Raw genomic sequence first — 19,289 nt, forward strand, 5'->3', positions numbered from 1 at the left:
GGATTTTCTATCCACCATCTCAGCCTATTGAGCTCTCCATGGTTTTCTTTGAGTCACTATTTTTAATGATGCCCGTTTAAAAAAAATATACTGAAATTTACATAACATAAAATTCATCCTTTTAAAGTGAATAGCTCTTTGGTCTCTCCCCATTCCCCCTACCCATAGCCCCTGGCAACCACCAATCTGTGTCATTTCTCTGTGGATTTATCTATTATGGATATTTCATATGGAATCATACCATATGTGTGACCTTTTGTGGCTGGCTTTCACTTAGCATAATGATTTGGATGTTCTTGAGTCACTTTTTTTTTTTTTTTACTGTTCTATTTTGTTAAACTGTTCTCTGTCACTTAATGGGAATCCCTGGTTACCCAGCCTGTCCGATGAAACTGTAGTAGATCACTGACAATATTAACAGTAATATGCAAACAGCAGTGTTGTCTTAGGACCGGTGATCGGTGCTGTTTGGCTCTTGGTTCTCCCAGAATTGGCCTCGAGTGCAGGCAAAGTTACACAACGTTACACCTGACGTTTCAGCAAGAAAAAAACAACAGAATATCCCAAAGTAACTTCCTCATTAGCAAGACGCTACCATAAGATGCCTTTAGGAAAAAAGCAGAGAAATACGGGAAGAATTGGCCATTGAGAGCCAGCTCTGGAGGCTCTCAGACCTGTGCAGAAGATATAAAAATTGTATCCTTCTATCAGTGTCCATGCTTAAAACCCGGTTCAAACAGTTACCTAAAGTGGCTCCCTCTGAGTGCCACTTTAAGGACGATCAGAGCAAACCTTCCTGCATTCCGGTCTGGGCGTACGTTAACTTCCAGGGGGCCTGGAACACGAATCCGGAGGGAAGTCATTGCGTGGGCATAAACAGGATGGACCGCCAAAGGAGGAGTCAGCGTTGTCAGCAGTCCGAGAGTCCCTCTTCCTAGCTGTCATATGGCTATGAAGTAATGTTGGGGGAGGGGAAATACACCTGCTCTCGGTCCAGCAGTCGATGCTTACAGCCTCCTCAGCGAACACGCTCTGGTTTAAAAAGCGCAGCCAAAGGGCACTTTTCTAGTCTGCCTTCCTCTACGCACTGTGAGCGTCCAAAGACTAGTCCCATCTGCCACACAGCAGGGACTTGGCAGGCCCACTCTCCCCAGGTCGCAAGCCCAACGTTGAACCAGCTGACCAGCTTGGCCAGCCTGGGGACTCAGCTGAGCCGCGCTAACTGAAACTGGCAGACGCACAACCCTTCCCCGCAGCCCAGGCTCCGCCCCTCGGCGCCCATTGGCTCATTCAATTCACGCCGCGCCTTCCACAGCCCCGCCGGTGGCGAGCTCAGTGTGCCACGGCCTTGGCTTGCGCAGTTCCTGACTGTCAGAGACGAGAGGCATCCCCCTCCGGTAGCAGCCATGAGCACCCCAGCCGTGCCCCAGGACCTGCAGCTGCCCCCGAGCCAGAGGGCTCAGCCCGCGTTCAGAGGTGAGGGCCGCGGGGGCGGGAGCAGCGCGACCCGCGGGGGAGGCGTGGTTCGGACTCATCGACCTGGGCCTCGAGTCCGCCACCAGCTTCAGCCCTGACCAGTTGGGTGAGATCCCTGGGCAGATCGCTCGGCTTCTCTCAGCCACATCCTCGGCATTAGCGAAATGGACAACCAGAGCGGTGCCCGGTCCGTGGTGTTAGTGTGCGGGGCTGAGTGCCTCACGTGCGGTCGTTACTGGCCGGGCGTGATTCACTGGTGGCGGAGACTGGCCTGCGGTGGAGGAGTCCGTTTAGCGAGGGAGGGTGCGCGGCACTCCTGGCCGCCCAGCCGTGTTGGGGGACTCGGGACCTGCGGGGGGCGGGGCCGCGCCCTGGTCGAGTGCCGACTGCGCTTGCGCAGGGCGCTCCCGCCTCCTGAGAGGAGAGCGAATTTTTGGGAGAGGTGGGGTTGTCTCTGATGCCTCAAATTTAACACAATCGACTTTACGTAAATCCAGGGTTGGCTGGGTCTTCAGAAATAATATTATTTCTTTGTCCTGGACATGGAAATGCAAGGGAAGAAACTCACACCCGACCCAGTTCTGGTAAATTAGAACTTGGAGTCTAGTGTCTCGACTCTGCTATTTAGTTTCTTAAAGCTTGGCTTTCAGTAACCGTATGTTGAAAATGATGTTCTCCAGATTTTTCACTTTCAGACAAGAGAGAATGTAATTCTTGTGCAGTGATTGTGGAGACCTTTTATGGTAATGGTCTCTTAAAAATGGGACTGTTTTTCAAAGGCAATACCGAATTGGGAAATTTTCTGTTGTATATAAGATCTGATCTCTAGTAGAACATTTTTCTAAGTACGATGTTCATTTAGTGAATATTTATTTGCTGTGATTGTTGTAACAAATGTTGACTTGTTGCTTTTTTGTTTAGAACAAAGAAGACAAAAACTGAAGGAACATATGTTAAAAAGAAAAACTTTTTTTGCATACAAGCAGGAAAATCACATACCCAGGTGAGGTCAAATTTTCTCGTTTCAGATCTGTAGAATTATATCAGACCTGTCTAATAAAAATGTAATGGGAGCCACAATTGTACTGTAATTTAAAATTTTCAGGGTGTCTGGGTGGCTCAGTGGGTTAAGCAACCCACTCTTGATTTTGGCTCAGGTTGGATCTCAAGATCCTGGTATGGATCCCCACTTCCAGCTCCCCTCTCAAGGGGGCATCTGCTTGTCTTCCTCTCCCTGTGCCCTTCCCCCAGCTGGCTCTTTCTATCTCTTAAATAAATAAATCTTTAAAAAAATTTCAAGCAGCCACATTTGAGAAGTCTTTTTATTTATATGTATATGCATATATATATATACACACACATACATATATACATATATTTTTTATTATGTTCAATTAGCGAACATATAATACATCATTAGTTTTTGATGTAATTATTTATATATATTTTTAAATATATTATTTATTTATTTGAGAGAAAGAGCATGAGCAGGGGGATGGGCAGAGGGAGAGGGACAAGCAGACTTCCTGCTGAGCTCAGGGCCTGTGGTGGGGCTCAATCCCAGGACCCTGAGATAATGACCTGAGCTTAACCGACTGAGCCACCCAGGTGCCCCCTGAAAAGTCTTTTTAAAAGATGAATTGTAATAACATTTAATCCATATATCCCATATTATAATTTCAACATGTAATTCTTAAAAGTTATTGAGATATTTACATCCTTTTTTTGGTACTGAGTTTTCAAAATCTTGGTATGTATTTTACACTTTCACACATCAATTTGGACTAGCCACATTTCAAGTCCTCAGTAACTATGCCTTCTTGGATAGCTCAGCATTGCTTCCTGTGTCAATTAAATCACACTCTAAGATGAAATAATTAATTTTAAAGCAAAGTTTGTATATATCAAAATATTGACTTATGGTTTATGCAGTGCTACAAAGGTCAGTCTTAATTTAGCAAGGTTTTTACTGTGTGTGTGTGAGAGAGAGAGAGAGAGGGAGAGAGGGGGTGAGGCATGGATGGTTATTCTTCAGGAGGTGGCCGTCCCTAAATGTTTAGAGATCATTTGTTTTAGTCTCAACCCTCCATAGGAATATCTTGGTGTTATTTTGTTAAAACATTATTTTTTATTTTTATTTTTTTAGAGATTTTATTTATTTATTTGACAGAGATAGAGACAGCCAGCGAGAGAGGGAACACAAGCAGGGGGAGTAGGAGAAGAAGAAGCAGGCTCGTAGCGGAGGAGCCTGATGTGGGGCTCGATCCCATAACGCCGGGATCACGCCCTGAGCCAAAGGCAGATGCTTAATGACTGAGCCACCCATGCGCCCCTGTTAAAACTTTAAAAATAGTACATGGTTGGCTGAAACAAAGTCCCATGAAAGTATATAAGGCAGAAGATCAAATGCCCCCTCTAGAAATAACTGTTAGTGACATCCTTTAGGCTCTTTCTGGCTTTCTAAGAGCATTGGCTTTTCAGTGATAAGGGCTGGACTCTCTAAGTCTGCCACTACAACTGTGTAACCTCAAGGGAGTTACATGGCTTCTTTGAGTCCATTTACTTATATTAAAATGGGATAATAATGTGTGTTTCTTGGGGATCAGATGAGATAATGAATGCATTGTGTTATGCCTGGTATATAGAGACAGTCCAATAAGCAGTAGCTAGTATTTCACGATCTCTCAGTGGCTTTACACACAGAGCACTGGTTCTTGAGTTACTCTTACTCCTGGTTTCTGTAGTTTCTCCACACAGTTATTGCTGTATTTTGTCTTTGTAAATGCTTCCTACCCTTCTCGTGGTTGCAAGTGGTCAGATGGTGCTTATAGTTAGGGGGTACAGATGATAGACTTGGTGATGGATTAGGTATGGATGGGACATGAAAGAAAGAATGACCCTGAATGTTCCAGATGAAGAGCTACCACTCAATCCAATACCTGACCGTGGAGGGGGAAATGTATATCCTACAGTGGAGGGGGAAACGTTAGACAAGACGTTATTAGGTTGGTTTTCAACTAGAACATAAACAGTAGATTAAGGGGCACATCAAGTTGAATTTAGAGGTTTGATAACTACTATGGTTATGTAAGAGAAAGTCACTATTTGTAGGAAATAAACACAGAAGCATTTAGGGTTTAAAGGTAATCGTGTATATATCTTAACTTCAGAGATTCAGGTAGAAAAAATTGCACGTGCTCCACACATACACATGTTCAGAAACAATGCAAATGATAATGCAAGTGGAATAAAAGGTTAACACTATGCAGATCTGGGTAAACAGTATATGAATATTCTTTGAACTCTATATAATTTTGCAACTTTATGTAAGTTTGGCATTATTTCCAAATTTTAAAAATTCTTTTTAACTTTACATTAATAGGTTACTTTAAATGTTTTGCATTTTCTTTTACAAATCCCACATTTTTTCATTTAAAACAGAAAGATGATCCCAGATTTTTAATTTGAATAATTGAGAGGATAGTGATACCATATATCGAGATGGGGAAGACTGAGGGAGGCATGGGAGAATCAGGAGCTTTGATTTGGCCATGCTAAGTTTGAGGTACCAACAGGACATCCAAGTGGAAATGCCAAATAGTTACATGTCTAAAGGGCTGGGTTGAGATTGGGACCAGAGATTTAAACTTGGGAATTATCAGTTTGTAGATGGTATTTATTTAAAACTTTGAGGTGGGATAAGATTACTAGAGAGTGAGTAAAGAGAATGACTCTCAACTACTTATTTAACCAAGGAATTCAGTTGGGCCATGGGATTTATAATACTCTTTTTTTTTATTTTAATGTTTTTTTATTATAATCTGTTAGTCACCATACAGTACATCCCTGGTTTTTGATGTAAAGTTCGATGATTCATTAGTTGCGTATAACACCCAGTACCATGCAATACGTTCCTTCCTTACTACCCATCACCAGTCTATCCCATTCCCCCACCCCCTTCCCTCTGAAGCCCTCAGTTTGTTTCTCAGAGTCCATAGTCTCTCATGTTTCATTCCCCCTTCTGATTACCCCCCCTTTCTTTATCCCTTTCTTCCCCTACCGATCATCCTAGTTCTTATGTTCCATAGATGAGAGAAATCATATGATAATTGTCTTTCTCTGCTTGACTTATTTCACTTAGCATTATCTCCTCCAGTGCCGTCCATGTTGCAGCAAATGTTGAGAATTCGTTCTTTCTGATAGCTGAGTAATATTCCATTGTATATATGGACCACAGCTTCTTAATCCAGTCATCTGTTGAAGGGCATCTCGGCTCCTTCCATGATTTGGCTATTGTGGACAATGCAGCTATGAACATTGGGGTGCATATGGCCCTTCTCTTTACTACGTCTGTATCTTTGGGGTAAACACCCAGTAGTGCAATGGCTGGGTCATAGGGTAGTTCAATTTTTAACTTTTTAAGGGACCTCCACACTGTTTTCCAGAGTGGCTGTACCAACTTGCATTCCCACCAACAATGTAGGAGGGATCCCCTTTCTCCACATCCTCTCCAACAATTGTTGTTTCTTGCCTTGTCTATCTTTGCCATTCTAACTGGCGTAAGGTGGTATCTCAGTGTGGTTTTGATTTGAATTTCCCTGATGGCTAATGATTTTGAACATTTTTTCATGTGTCTGTTAGCCATTTGTATGTCTTCATTGGAAAAGTGTCTGTTCATATCTTCTGCCCATTTTATGATTTGTTTATTTGTTTCTCGCATACTGAGTTTGAGAAGATTTATAATACTCTTATACACAATGGGAAGAAAAGAAAATTCTGAAATTCTTCTGGCTTTACCAAGAAATCTCACAAGTACTATATTTATTCCTTTCAGAAAACACATGTCAACTTAAATATTGTTACTTGAGCAAGAAATTGTTAAATAAACAATCAGAGTTGCAGCTTTTCAAAATTATATCCTTCTATTTTACAGTCTCTAGTGTGGGTATTTTAAGGTACCTATGTTTAGGAACCTTGTGAGGGCAGTTTTATCATAACAAGACAGAATGGAACAGAACTTATTTTCATATAACTCTCCATCCTGGACAGGTGAATAAGGTGGATTCTCCTTATCCTGAAATTTTTTTTAGCTAGCAGTTAAAAAGGTCAGTGATTGTAAGACTAAGTACTAGGATTCTGTTAGCACAGACAGACAAGGAGGAGACCCTGAGAAGTATAAAACTAAAATGAAAAGGCAGAAGAAAAATTAAAAATTTATTTATTTATTTTTAGAGATTTTATTTATTTATTTGAGAGAGAGTGAGCAAGAGAGAGAGCATAAGCTGGGGGGGTGGGGGGGGTGGGGCAGAGGGAGAAGCAGACTCCACACTGAGCAGGGAGCCCGACATGGGGGCTCCATCCTAAGACCCTGGGATCATGACCTGAGCTGAAGGCAGATGCTTAACCAACTGAGCCACCCAGGTGTCCCCCAAAATTTAAAATGGAAATGCAGCTTTGAGCCCTAGCTCAGAGGTTAGGAAAAAGAGAGACAGACTTAATAGAAGTGGACCACAAAGGTAGGAGGAAAAGGAGAAGAGCTGGTGGTCAGTAGCAAGTGAAGAAAGTGTTGAAAGAAAGAAGAATGGCTGATGTCCAGGAGTTGACTGCCTCTGTTTCCTTTTAGGAGTTTTATGGATTCAGGTCTTATATTTAGGTTTTAATGCATTTTGAGTTTACTTTTGTGTATGGTGTAAGAAATTAGTCCAGTTTCATTCTTTTGCTTGTGGTTATCCAGATTTCCCCAAACCATTTATTTGAAGAGGGGCTGTATTTAATTTTTTTTTATCTGAGTCCTTTACTGGGTACTTAAAACTAACCCGAAAAAATGTTGCTTAATATTTTGAGGACTTGTTTGAGTGACTAGGAAGAATGGTTTGGAATGAGATTAGCAAGTGTTTACATATTCTATGTGGGGAGGGTGTTAAGATTTTTAAGAAAATATCTCTAAATTCTTCAGCTATCTTGTTTACACTCTTATGTCACCCTACAATAAAGAAAAAGGACAAATAGCTCTCAGCTCCATTCTTGCCTCAATTTAAAATTACAAAGTCAGATGATTGTTAATATTCTCCCATTCCTTCCCGCAAAGAGAAAACTTCTTTGATACATGGTTAAACTTTTTTTTCATTTTTTATTTTTTAAAGCAGTAGAGACCAGAAAGTGATGAATTCTGAGGGCCAGGTCTGCGAAGAGACAAAAGTTCTGAAATTTAAAGCAAAAATGGTAAGATACGGACATAGCCCTCCTAAACTGTCCCTTTCCCCTACCTAAACTCTTATAGAAATGAGTTCTGAAATACTGATTTGTCTTAAATCACTCTTTAAGGCTGATAAAGAAAATGTCAGTAGACCTCCTGGGAACAAAAATCATATAACAATGGGAAAAAATTGTATTCCTTTAAGACCTTCTAATGAATCAACAAATTCAACAGTAGCAATCGACACACATAATTTTGAGGATAATAATCAAATGGGACATTCCATACCAATTAAAGATGACCCTCCAAGTCAACACATGACATTAAGCCAAGTGTTTCATCTTAAAAACAACAATAAAAAGAAACAAATATCCACAGAAAAACCAAAGCAAGATGCTAACATGTCCAAGAAGCTTGTGCTTGGTTCCTACCGTGGCCAGATTGTTCAGTCTAAGATTAATTCATTTAGAAAGCCCCTTCCAGTCAGAGATGAGCGTTCTGCAACAACAAAGAAACCTTCAGCTGCTGTCCCTAAAGCCCCAGAGCCTCCGCCCGCAGACACCCGTAGTGCGACAGTGAGAAGTGATAGAGCCCCAAACGTGGTGACCACCACTAGACTTGGGGGCACCGCATCTCAGGACAGACAGCTGGTACGGCCTCCTATCAGAAGCCACTGCGACAGTGCTCAGGGCGCTGTGAAACAAGGCATCGGGAGAACCACGGCTAATGTTACAATCCGGAAAGGGCCTAGGGAGAAAGAATTACTGCAATCAAACGCGGTTTCCTCTAGTGCCAAAACCAGTTCTCAGGATGGAGTGAGAAAGAAGACACTGTCGAGAAGCCTGACCTCTGAAATTGTAGCCAGGTCTGCTGTGTCTTCTAACACCAAACTGATAGAGAAATCAAAAAGCAGTGATCCTCGCAGACACACTATAGCAAAAACAACTATTGATAGATCAGCTCAGCCCAAAGAAACAGCAGAAGAGAGAAAGTAAGTAGATGTAATTTTTTTGGCTTAATTTTCAGTAGAAAATCACTTGTGAATTTGGCTTAGCATCCCCTTGAGTGTGTTAGCATTTGTGTGTGTGTGGATTCTCGTCTGTCGTATTCAGACCAACTGAACCAAACTGATGTTGTGGAACAGTGTGACCTAAGTTATTGTGCTTAAGTATGTTTCATTAGGTTGTTGTAATGTAATCTGAGTCCCAGTGCTTAATACAATCGGGAAACATTATATAGCCTCTCCATTTAAAAACACAATCTTGGGGTGTTGGTGCAGATAATGAACATTGATATGTTCAGTATTTCTTTTTCTTCGAACCTGTGAACGTATGTGTGGGCCACGGATGTGGAACTACTTAAAGACCTGAGTTATTTTTTAACTTCTCTGTTGGACAGAATTCTGTCTTCAGTATCACAGTAATGCTTATATCCTTCTTCTAACTCTAGAGCTCGTCTTTGTGAGTGGAAAGCTGGCAAAAGAAAAGTGCTGAAAAGGCCTCCCAGCTCAGTGGTTACCCAGCCTGAGCCTGGAGGGCAAAACGAAAACTCAGTCGGGTCCTTTTGGACAACCATGGTAGAGGAAGATGAACAAAGATTATTTACTGAAAAAGTAAACAAGACATTTTCTGAATGCCTAAACCTGATTAATGAGGTACGGTCCTTATATCTGTGTAGTACTTTATAGTTTGTAAATTATCTTATAAATATTCTCTTACTAAATTATCTTGTCATTCTTTTGACCACGTAATGTGTTAGTGGTGTTATGTAGACTTAATGTTAATTGTGGGGTTCTCTTTAGCCTGTAATGGATGGCATTTGCTTTGAGGTCATATAAATATGTCAAAGGGATAATTAGGTTTTTTACTTGAATTTCTTTTTTTACTTATAAATATTGTATTCCTTTAAGATGTGTATATAGAATGGGCTGGGGTGGATATTCACTCTGATACTTCTATTTTTTACATTCCTTCAGCATATTCACACGTTATTTTTTTCTACTCATTACGTATTTTACTGAAGACTAACAACATATATTAGTGAGTCATTACCTCAGATTAAATTCAAGTTAACTAAAATATTTGCAAACAAAATTCCATTAATTGAAACAAACATCATCATGGTCTTAAACTTATTGTAGCATTTCACTATTTGGACCAAAGTCCTACAGAGTATAATAACTCCAGATTATTTCCTTTATTTCCTGACTACTTTTTAATCTTGATTTGATCACCCATGCTGTCTAAGATCCATAGCAAGACTGACTATATGGAGTATGATTTCAGACCTTAATCTGGTCTTCATGAGTGTCTTTAAGCTTTCTGTGATTTTGAAGACCAATGAAAATTAGGATCGGAGTTTCCCTGATTATATTCTTACTTCTGCTCAGCTGGGGTTTGTCAATGATACTGTGGACGTTCTCTGCCCTACCCTAGCTTACTTATATCAACCATTACAGATTCATTTTAACCCTAATATCAAGACCTGACAAAGACTGTTTTTAAAAACCTGCAAGCTATTCCCCCTCATAAACATTTGGTAGTTGCAAAAATTCTAAATCAAGTATTAAATGGAATCGCATAATATATATAAAAGGATAATCATCAAGACCAAGTGAAGTGACAGTCATTTTTGACTAATATTTTTCTCAACTAGTATTTCATTGTTTTCATGCTTTGTACCCATGGCTTCTTGCTAGCCATTCAGAGTGAGTTTGGAGTAAGGAAGAGAACACTGAATATTTTTATGAATAATTTTCTATCAGCTTTTTCTCTCATCATTGATCTTTATTATAGTACACTTCCTTAATTGTTCATAGTTTAGAGGCTAAAGGATATCACTCACTTCACTTCTTGCTATTTTAGGGGTGCCCAAAAGAAGAGATATTGGTGATACTGAATGACCTGATTAAAAATATTCCAGATGCCAAAAAACTTGTTAAATATTGGATATGCCTTGCACGTATTGAACCACTCACAAGTCCTATTGAAAATATTATCACAATCTATGAGAAAGCTATCCTGGCAGGGGCTCAGGTAAGATTAAAACCTACTGATCTTTACTAATACAGCGTAAAGGATTCAGAGTTATTTTGAAGCACATCACAACATAACTTGATAAAATTGTGGCTACGTATGTAGTAGTAATGAATGTTTAAAGGCCACAACAATCATATACTATAAAAGCTGTTTCTCAGCCTTCTAAAACTTGCTCATGAACTAGTGATAATCAGACCTTAGAAGATGGGTATACACTGAAATGTACATTTAACGAAACTTGCTGTGAGAAATATTTTAGCATAACGTCTTTTTGCATATTTCCTAGTTAAGAAATCTGGGAAATTGAATTTTTAATATTAAAATTTATTTAACGAATATAAAACAAGTAGAATTAAATTAACTTTTAAAATGTTAGCAGGTCCTGTGGCTTTTTGAAAGAAGTCTTTCACTTGAAGAGCATTTCTTAAATGTTCTCACATTTTTATGCCGTATGTTTGGTCCTGCCCGCACATAGAAAATGGCAGTAAACTAGTTTCCCTAACATATTAGTGCCATAGTGGTTTGATACCACACCTCTCCCCTCTTCCTATAAAAGGCTCTGAGTATAGAATAAATTGTATCTCTAGGTTTTTCAGTTTGGCTGGCTTTTTTGTTTTTATGGGCAAATGTTTCTAAAATGCATTTCCTTTTAACCAAGTTTCTCAAAACTGCATTTTGAAGATTATTTACAGAGAGAGTTTTAAAACATTCTTTTCTTTAGCCTTTCTTTAAGAAAGGTCTACTCACATTAGTCACAGCAAAGCCAACAGATGCTATTCGACCTTGCACTTGAATCACAAATCAAATATTCAGCAGATAGATACTCTCTCAAAGGCTATTATGTGTAACAACACTTTGCTGAAGGGTAATTGTATTTGACAGAATCCAACCTGGAAGGAGGTGTGAGGTTCCTACTACATTGAACCAGAAGGGACATTACTTAAGGCAGCTTAGGGCAGAATAGCTAGCATACATAACTGGAGACAAGGACTCACATAGAAAGCAGGGTGTAAAGAGAGAGCTGTGACACTGGAGCAGAAAGTAGAAAACAAGTTAAAATTAGCGAAGAAAATTGAAAGCAAGATGAGTGAGTAGTTCAGGACTACGTTCTAGAACTAAGAATATGAGCCAGAACTTCCCTTTTATATACTATCTCGAATATGTTGCATTAGCAATCATGGCAGTACAAAGAAACATAGTAGGTACTTATATGTCCTGGCATATAATGGACACTTGGTAAACTGTTGAATTTGAATGAGGGAAACGTTAGGTTGGTAAACCTTGAGCTATTCAGAGATGCACTTAATAGCATGTGAAAAAAATACATAACCATGGACTTGAATGTAGGAGGAGTAAACCTTATATTAAATTCGCTGTACATTTATATTATCAGCTCTTTAATAGATATTAATGTTAGTTTGCTACTTATCCATTAATTTTGTTTATATCAGACAAGCAGTTAAGAGTTACCAGAGGCTTAAGAAAAATTGTGGGGAAAAATTTTAATATGATAATTCTACCCCTTCTGTTCATTTTTATGCTATAAATTGGAAAGAGAGTCATTTTCAAAAATTTGAGTGTCAAAATAAGTATTCTGAGAAAAAAACATGATGTAAGAACCACTGCCTTGTTTTAAAGTGTGAAGAATAATCACTGTTTTAAATAATTTTGACTTGAACAACCTAGTTAATATCTGAGAATATAAAACTTGTATTTTCTTCATTGAAAAAAATTAAGCCTATCGAAGAGATGCGACATGCAATTGCAGATATTCTAACAATGAAGAGTCAAGAAAAAGTTAAATATGGTAAGTTTTTAATTTTCTGCAAGTGAATTGTGATTTTATTAAATTTCTTTGAATTATTTTTCTTTTCTCTTTTTAAACTTTTTTAATTTGTAGGATGTTTCTCTCCTCTTACATCTGTGGACATACCTCTGAGATTCAGTGGTCTTATGTAACGTAAAAATTTTTAATTAGGATGTCTGGTTCAAAACCCAAGTTTATCATTGAGTGTTTGTGAAAGTTACCTTATCTCTCTAGGCCTTAATTCCCTGTGTTAAAAATGAGGCAGTTTGATTAGATGATCTCTAAAATTTTATCTATTAAATTCTATCATCTGTTCTATGCTCTAGAGAAGCTCACTCAAGAATTCTCTTTGCTAAGGATAGCAGATAGGGGAAAGAGATTCATTAGCTGTCATTTACATTATGAAATGTAAACATTTTCTAGATTCAGATATATCCTATAACTGAAACATCTCTTGGTACAAATCTCTAATAATTTGCCCAATAGTCAAATCTAGAGGTCTTTTCAGCTTCCTGGTTTTATCAAGATGTCTCAAGTATTTCACATTGAGCATGTTTTATTTTGAACTCATTGTCTTCCCTCATTGCTTCCCCATACCATCATCTCCTCCTCCCAAAAACAAAAAGAAAAGAAACTCATCTGTCATTGAAGATGCCTAAGCAAGAACTGTTAGAAGAGATGGCCCCAATAAACCTGCACACTCATTCAGACGTGCACATGCGTTCATTTGTTAAGTCCTAACTTAGAAATAACTCATAAATCGGGCCCTTCCGTCTCACTGATGCCTACCTCTCTACCACCTCTCTTAGAGACAACCATAGCCTTGTTTGTCTTCTTATCATCACAGATCATTCCTTTTCATTCATTGCCATTCTAAACCATCCTTTATAGTGGTCAAATCTGATTGTACCTCTGTTTCTCCAGTTCTTTTTTTTTTTTTTTTACCCAACTTCTTGCATGTAAAGTTCATTATAATCCAGCCTTTTCTATCTTTCTGAACTCATCGCCTCCTCCCCACATTCCATCTTGCTCCTCACTCTATATTCTAAGCATGCTGGCCCATTAATGTTATCTTAAGAGGTCATTTCCTTTTAAGCTTCATAACCAAGATTGTCTTCCTTGGTCTTATCAAGTACTCGTTTCTCAAGACCCAGCCTAGATGTCATTTGTGAAGCTTTCCTTAGCCCTCTCCCTGTCCCTCAAGCAAAGGTGGTTGTTCCATTTTATAGGTTCCCATAATCCTTTGTTCTTGCCTCAACTGTATAGAATTTTTCTCATTTTAATTATTTTCGAGCTTGTCTCTTCCATGGAATGTGAACTTAAAGGACAGGGATGGTTTCATTCTTACATCTACATCTATAATCCCAAGCCATAGGTGATAGTGAATATTTGTTAGTTGTTGTCCACAGCATTGGCTTAGGAAAAGTAATGGTTAGGAGATGGCAGTTTGGTTCTTCTATTTTGAAAATCTGACCAACTATGAATAACTTTAATGTCTTCTGATCTGGCTCTTTAACTTTGACCAACAGCTTAATCTATAAATGTATTTCTATAGGAGAAAATGTTGAGGCCTGTGCAACTAAGGAATGTATCCAAGAAGTCGACAGTGAAGATATAGGTGTTAATCCCGAGTCAGGAAGACCAGAAATGGAAAAGAAACCTAGAAACGTGGTATTTCAAGAAGAGGAAGATGACAAAGCAAAAGATCCAACCAATGATGTTAAAACCCCCAGTACAGAAACCAGGGGAAGTTGCTTAATTAAATATAATGTGTCTACTACACCATACCTACAAAGGTAAACTTTCAAAATGTAATGTGCTGTGATTTGCTTTTATGTTTAGGAATAATAAATATGACATCTAAATATCTTTAGCTTCCAATTAGAAAGGTTTCAAATAAATATCATTGGGACACTCACCTTTATTTATTTTTTATTTATTTTTTTTTTTGTGAGAGATGGGGCATACAGGTTGGGGGGAAGGGCCAGAGGGGGGGAAGAGAGAGAATCTTAAGCAGTGGAGGAGCCCTGTGCGGGGCTTGATCTCACAACCCTGATATCATGACCTGAGCCGAAATCAAGAGTTGGACGCTTAACCGACTGCCTGAGCCACCCAGGCACCCCTGGACACTTCACCTTTTAAATACTGTATTTGGGGGGCGCCTGGGTGGCTCAGTCGTTAAGCATCTGCCTTCGGCTCAGGGCATGATCCTGGCATTATGGGATCAAGCCCCACATCAGGCTCCTCTGCTGCGAGCCTGTTTCTTCTTTTCCCACGCCCCCTGCTTGTGTTCCCTCTCGCTGGCTGGGAGCCTGCTTCTTCCTCTCACGCCCCCTGCTTGTGTTCCCTCTCTCGCTGGCTGTCTCTGTCAAATAAATAAACAAAATCTTTGAAAATAAATAAATACATACATACATACATACTGTATTTGGGGATGCCTCGGGGGCTCAGTCGGTTAAGCGTCTGCCTTTGGCTCAGGTCATGATCCTGGGGTCCTGGGATTGAGCCCCGCGTCAGGCTCCCTGCTCAGTGGGGAGCCTGCTTCTGCCTCTCCTTCCCACTCGTGCTCTCTCTTACTACCTCTGACGCTAGCTCCATCTCTCTCTCTCAAATAAATAAATAAAATCTTTAAAAAAAATACTGTATTAGCTTTGTTTTTACCGTAAATATTGCCATTTTGTAAAAGAAAACTTTGACATCATTTTACTTTAATGTCTGTATGTTATTGATAATGGGTTTTGGAATTGAGCAATTAGCCAATTGTACAGATATTCAAGAATCTACTGTGTACAAACTGTGACAACAAATAGAGAAAAGAATAAGTTCCTAACACAGGGAGCTTTCAGTACCTCTTTTTGTAAAAGACAGGCAGTCACATGGTTGTAACTTACAATCTATAGGATGATAAATGGTGTAAAAGAACAAAGTAAAAATGTTAATGTTTTTTAACTCTGGGAATAATTTTGTGTCTTTTCAGTGTAAAAAAGAAGATACAGTTTGACCACACAGATACTACATTTAAAGAGCTAAAGTTTCTGACACCAGTCAGGCGTTCTCGACGTATTCAAGAGAAGACTTCTAAATTGCCAGATATGTTAAAAGACCATTATCCATGTGTGTCTTCACTGGAGCAGTTAACAGAATTGGGAGGTGAAACCGATGCTTTTGTATGCCGTCCTAATGCAGCACTATGCCCAATGTACTCAGAGACTGGAACAGCACAAGAGAAATAAAGTGATGATGAGGAATAGGGCTTCGGTTGTTCCTGGGGTCTTTTGTTTGCTTGTTGTGTATGTCTCTTGGGTGTTGGCCAAGTACCTAAGTATTCACGGCAGTAAGCTCTTTCACTGATGTTCACGTTATAGCAGGACTTGCCTTCTGTGCAGCAGAAAACTAATCCTACCTTGTCAATCTCAGCAGAGGGAGTTTCTAAGAGAGGTAGATTTTGTCAAGTAGTTTACTATGTTCCCCGAATATAAACAGGTTTGATCATAATGTTGACTTGTTCACTTTTAATAGTCTTATTAAATTGTTAGTCATTAAATATAAGTAATGCTGTGGCAGAAGAGGTGTTCTAGATAGGATTTAGATATTTGCATGTTCTTAAAATTTATAATACACATGCCAGCTTTTAAACAGAATACTGACTTTTTTTGCCTTTCCTTAATTCTGGATCCGTAGGAAAGTCAGTAATTGTAATGTAGAGCGACCCCCTTCAGAAGTGAAGACATGGAAGATTTAGCTTGCTTTTCCACCCAGTTCTTGTTACCCAGGCTGCCGTGGTCTCTTGTGCTTTCCCTCTTCACCATCACTTTCCATCAGTGCTGGTGAGTCTGTGGTCTCTGTTGGCTTCTTTCTTTTTTATTGTAGCTGAGGTTACCACAAACGATAATATCTAAACGCCCCATTTCTAAGAGGAAATACTTTGTAGTAAAAAAGAAAAGGTGCCGAACGCAGTGGGTATTTGAAACTTTAAATCTGAGTTTCTTTAGTTCCTTTTGTAACTTGGCTGTCTAAAATGTTAAAACTTTAACTTTCCTCATTTCATTTGATATGGTTGTAGACTATTAGAATGGAATTAGAGAAGGAATATATAATGTCATTCTAATTTAGGTAGTATTTCTAAAATAACTAATATAACTAATATAAAATATAATAAAGTCTTTACTGTTAACTCATGTCCCTTGAAACATTATTGTTATATACAGTAAACCGTTTCTTCTCCCCACACATTAAATATCACCCATAAAATTGTTTTATAAGTCTCCAAACTAATACTTAAATACATCCTCAACCAATTCTACAGTTTCAAAGATTCGATAGTTTTAAAACTGTGTGTAATATAAATGTGCTTGAAAATCACAGTCTTATGTTCACTCATTCCATTTGTATAATAGCACCTATCTTTGTTCTATTCTTATGCTCTAGAAAGGAGTTTTGTTCTTTTATAAACTGTGTTCCTAATATTTATAAATAAATATATCTGTATAGCGATGTTTCAGTGACATTTATTTCAACAAATATGAAATGCAGTTTAACTACAGTGAATAAATTTGAGCCTTGCTTTTGAAATACATTATAGTTGGATTTGACTTGGGGTTTTTAATACTTAAATATGTGTTTAATGGTATATTTCCTTTTGAAAAATTTATCAACATATCTAATGATTTAACTTAATTTTTACCTTAATTTTTTTTTATACTTTGTATGAATGGTGTAAAATGTGCCATTTTGAGATAAACTTCAAGCTGGCCTATACTCTCAGCTTTATAATAAGCATACCATGTGGTTCGTTTGCCCATATAGAGTAGCTTGAAATGCCTCAGCGAGAGGGAATTTGAGATAAACCATTCTGTTTGGAAAAGTTTTATAGAGTGTTTTTTTTCCTCCCTTCTCCCTCAATTGTGGGAAAATCTATCTCCTTAAATAATCCTAGCGCTAACCTTTACAGACACAGGTCTCTCTCCTTTTCAGGTGCTTAAGTACAGTTATCAAGTGTCTGACCTAGGTTTGTTCCAAGCTAAATATCTCCAAGCATATTATATATGGTACATGAGCTTTGAAGTCCAGCCGATCTACATTCAAAATCTCGGCTCCTACCTTCCCTTAAAAGTTATGTGACCATGCAGAAGTTAGTTGAACCTCATCTTTCTGTGGGGTAAAGTGGAGATAATCCCCTCTGTTATTTTTGTGTCATAATTTCTGGCTGTCCCCCTGGTTGATTGGCCAGAATGGGCACCTGACCCAATCTGGACTGTCGGAGTCCTTCCCATAGGTATTTGAGAATCAAAACTGAGTCTTTTCTATGTAGTTAGACCTGAAATACATAAAAATGAGGTACCAGGTGACCATATGAAGGTTGGGGAGCAAAGGTCACCAGTAAACTGATGAAGTAACTACCCAGGCAAAAGCAAAGAGACTCCTGCCTGGAGTTTTCTATAGCTCATCACTTGTGTATCCAAATATGTTCTTGTTAAATCCAAATACAGGTAAAGCACAATTTTTCTAGTCCAACCACACCACCTTTCTTAAATGTTACTAATATTAGTACAGTAACCCCCCCAATTTTTTTCTGTGTATTTGACATATATATAGACTTACACACATATAAATAACATGTGTGTATGTGTGGCTTTTATAGGTTTTGTTTTGGTTTGTTGGTCATAAATGGCACCATACTTCATGTATGGTTCTTCAACTTGCCTTTTTTCTAGTTTATTAATAAGGAACTCCTCATTGACCTAGATCAATGTAACATTAAGACTACATGGGAGCTTTTTAACTCGGTCACTGTTTCACACTGTTTACCACTGCAAGCAACATCTAACACTGCAGGATAGTGGTTAAGAGTCAGACTGAAGAATGGGATAGACCGGTGATGGGTAGTAAGGAGGGCACGTATTGCATGGTGCACTGGCTGTTATACGCAACTAATGAATCATCGAACTTTACATCAAAATAAATAAATAGATAGATAGATAGTTAGATAGATAGATAGATAGATAGATAGATAGATAGATAGATAGATAGATAGAGATAGTCAGACTGAGTCATACCACCCGGGTTCTAATTCCAGTTCTACCACTTACCGGCTGTGGGACCTGCGGCAAATAGCCTCTTGTGCCTCAGAGATAATTGTATCCTTAGTGTTGTTTTGGAGATTAAAATGAGTTGATAGCTAACACTTATCTAGTCCTACTCTTAAGCACGTCACATGTATTGACTGACTTAAAACAGTGCCTAGTACCTTGTATATGTTATCTATAGTAATATTTTATTTCCAATCACTACCCAGTTCAGAACTCCCCTTGCTGGGATCCACACCTCGGCAATAGCTTGGAGAGAAAAGGAGTGAGATCTATTCTCACTATTTCCTCCTCCATACTTAGTAGTCTGTGCTTCCTGATAGTTAATAGGTTGAATTGTGTCACCCCAAAAAAGATATGTTGGAGTCTTAAGCCCCAGTACTTCAGAATGTGACCTTATCTGGAAATAGGGCCACTGCAGATGCAATTAATTAAGAGGAGGTCAGACTGGTCTAGGGTTGGTTCCTAATCCAACATGACTGGGAAGACGATGTGAAGAGACAGAGAGGAGACAGCAGTCTACAAGCCCCAGAGAGAGGCCCAGAAGGGGCCCGGCTCTGAGTCTCAGCAAGAATCCTGCTGACACCCTTATTTTGGACTTCCAGGCTCTAGAATCGTGAGAGGACACACTTCTGTTGTTCAAGCCACTGGGTTTGTGATACTTTGTTAGGGCAGCCCTAGCAAAC

The 19,289-nt window shown here is 39.0% G+C and overlaps 1 protein-coding gene across 6 annotated transcripts; it reads left to right on the forward strand.

Moving 5' to 3' along the window:
- The first annotated feature begins 1,160 nt into the window (after positions 1–1,160).
- CKAP2 (cytoskeleton associated protein 2) lies at positions 1,161–15,770 on the forward strand. Of its 6 annotated transcripts, none has more exons than XM_002917675.4 (9): positions 1,161–1,476; positions 2,398–2,479; positions 7,620–7,698; positions 7,801–8,663; positions 9,122–9,326; positions 10,537–10,707; positions 12,448–12,517; positions 14,073–14,313; positions 15,495–15,770. In XM_002917675.4, the coding sequence occupies exons 1-9, from the start codon at positions 1,407–1,409 to the stop codon at positions 15,748–15,750; spliced, it is 2,037 nt and encodes a 678-aa protein (XP_002917721.1). In that variant the 5' UTR covers positions 1,161–1,406; the 3' UTR covers positions 15,751–15,770. The 6 variants fall into 6 exon arrangements, with proteins under 6 accessions (XP_002917721.1, XP_011221284.1, XP_034520986.1 ...); XM_011222982.3 differs by having other exon boundaries at positions 1,162–1,476; positions 7,623–7,698; XM_034665095.1 differs by lacking the exon at positions 1,161–1,476 and adding an exon at positions 1,485–1,663.
- Positions 15,771–19,289: the final 3,519 nt, after the last annotated feature.

The sequence above is a fragment of the Ailuropoda melanoleuca genome, chromosome 7, assembly GCF_002007445.2.
Source record: "Ailuropoda melanoleuca isolate Jingjing chromosome 7, ASM200744v2, whole genome shotgun sequence".
In the NCBI taxonomy this organism is placed as follows: Eukaryota; Metazoa; Chordata; class Mammalia; order Carnivora; family Ursidae; genus Ailuropoda; species Ailuropoda melanoleuca.